This window comes from Rattus rattus, chromosome 2, assembly GCF_011064425.1.
Source record: "Rattus rattus isolate New Zealand chromosome 2, Rrattus_CSIRO_v1, whole genome shotgun sequence".
NCBI lineage: Eukaryota > Metazoa > Chordata > Mammalia > Rodentia > Muridae > Rattus > Rattus rattus.
The window spans coordinates 121,667,000-121,668,969 of NC_046155.1; the positions used below are offsets into that span (position 1 = coordinate 121,667,000).

The window sequence follows — 1,970 nt, forward strand, 5'->3', positions numbered from 1 at the left end:
TGAGCAATCTCTCCATCTCTTAGTTTATTTTATATTATGTATTTATTCTATGCACATGACTGTTATGCTTGCTTGTATGATCAAAAATACATGAACGCTGTTGTTGTAAAAACAGGTTGCAGTGTCACAAATGTGAGCAGAAGGCATTAGATCTAGAACCATCACTTCAACAATAAATTTGTACTTTTAACACTTTGTAAAGAGGGTCAATGTTGAATTCTAATGGAGCAAAAATACACTCCTGTATATGAATGTTCATGTATACATATGAAAAACTCATAATGTGTTTAAATATGTGTTATGTTGTTGAAAATGAGAGACAGACTTGTATCACATGCACAGTTCCATGATGAGGGAAGATAAAGTAAAATAAGTGTAAACTTAATACTCTGGGTTAATGTCCATGCAGGGTTTATTCAAAGAAAACTCTTATAGTGTGGCAAAGCAATGCCCCCTTCCTTGGAATAAAAAAAACTCTAAATCAATTGAAAATCTCAGATAATTGAGAAGACACTTGAAGACAACAAAGTCATACCTGATCATTACTCCATTGTCAAATGAAACCATCTCCATGGTGTCTCAAAATAAAACCCTGAAATTCAGAGAGGAAGTGGCTCTTCAGATCCTTTTGCTTTGCCAGTCTGGGGTTGGGACTGTGGGTAACATCATTCTGTTTCTTCATAATTTTGTTCTAGTTTTGACTGACTCTCAACTGAAGCCCAATCATGTCATTCTATCAAACTTAGCTGTTGCCAATATCTTAATTCTCTTCCTCTTGACGTTTACAAACACTTTGGCAGTTTTGGCTCCAAGGAAGCCTCCAAAAAACCTCACATGTAAACTTACATACTTCTTTTACATGGTGGCTCGAAGCACAAACATGTGCTCCACCTGTGCCCTGAGCATTTACCAGTTTGTCACTCTTGTTCCTGGTAACTTGACTAGGGTCATGCTCAGAGAAATATCTCCCAAGGTCATGAAATATTCTTGTTACAGTTGCTGGTTGTTCAGTGTCTTAAATAATGCTTACATTCCAATGAATGTCAGTGGTCCACAGAAAACAAATAATGACACTGATTCTATGGGTAAGTGGGTCTGCACCATCTCTGGTTTCAGTGTTGGCATGAGTTTCTTGCGGTTTGTCCAGGATACTATATTTATCAGCACCATGGTCTGGACCAGTGTGTCCATGGTCATTCACTTAAACAGACACCACCAGAGAATATATTACATACACAACCCCAATAAGGACCACAGAGGTTATGCTGAGACCAGAGCAGCAAACACCATCCTGATGCTGGTGGTCACATTTGTGACTTTTTATCTTCTAGATTGTATTTGTACTTTTTTTCACATTTCTTTTGTGAACACTCGTTTCTGGTTGAGGCATGTCAAAGAAATTCTGACTGTTAGCTTCCCCACCATTTCTCCCTTAATGTTGATCTTTAGGAATCCTAGGGGTCCTTGCCCTGTACCCTTCATTGTGGGACTACAAAGCCATGTGACTGGGGTAGCCAGTCCGGAGCAAGAGTGAGATCAATATGTGTCCAAACCCTGAGAATCTAAGCCTGAGACAGGCAGAATTAGAACTGTTCCCTCCTTGTTCTGGGTCTGGATGTACCCTTTTACATAGCCTGTACAACTTCCATGTCTAACATACTTAGTGTAGTTTTACGTTAAACTTCTTATCTCCTTATTAAAACATGTTGAAGTGGGGTTGGGGATTTGGCTCAGTGGTAGAGCACTTGCCTAGCAAGCGCAAGGCCCTGGGTTCGGTCCCCAGCTCCGGAAAAAAAAAGAAAGAAAAAAAAAGATATAAAAAACATGTTGAAGAAGCACTTGGAATTTCTCCACATGTAAATGAAGAATTTCAAGAACTTCAGACTCTGAGAATGACATACACTCACCCCCAAACCCTCCCCTCTAACCAAGGTTTATATAGCCTTTGTTCACCCCTAATAAAGAAAGCT

The 1,970-nt window shown here is 39.3% G+C and overlaps 1 protein-coding gene across 1 annotated transcript; it reads left to right on the forward strand.

Annotated features, from left to right (window-relative positions):
* The first annotated feature begins 541 nt into the window (after positions 1-541).
* On the forward strand, positions 542-1,534 carry LOC116894279 (vomeronasal type-1 receptor 4-like). The gene has a single exon (XM_032895991.1). It carries the CDS (start codon positions 572-574, stop codon positions 1,532-1,534), a length of 963 nt encoding a protein of 320 aa, XP_032751882.1. The 5' UTR covers positions 542-571.
* The last annotated feature ends 436 nt before the right edge of the window (positions 1,535-1,970 follow it).

What these genes read in the sequence shown, in the direction of transcription:
- LOC116894279 (XM_032895991.1), top strand. Translation starts at nt 572, where the DNA reads ATGGTGTCTCAAAATAAAACCCTGAAATTCAGAGAGGAAGTGGCTCTT.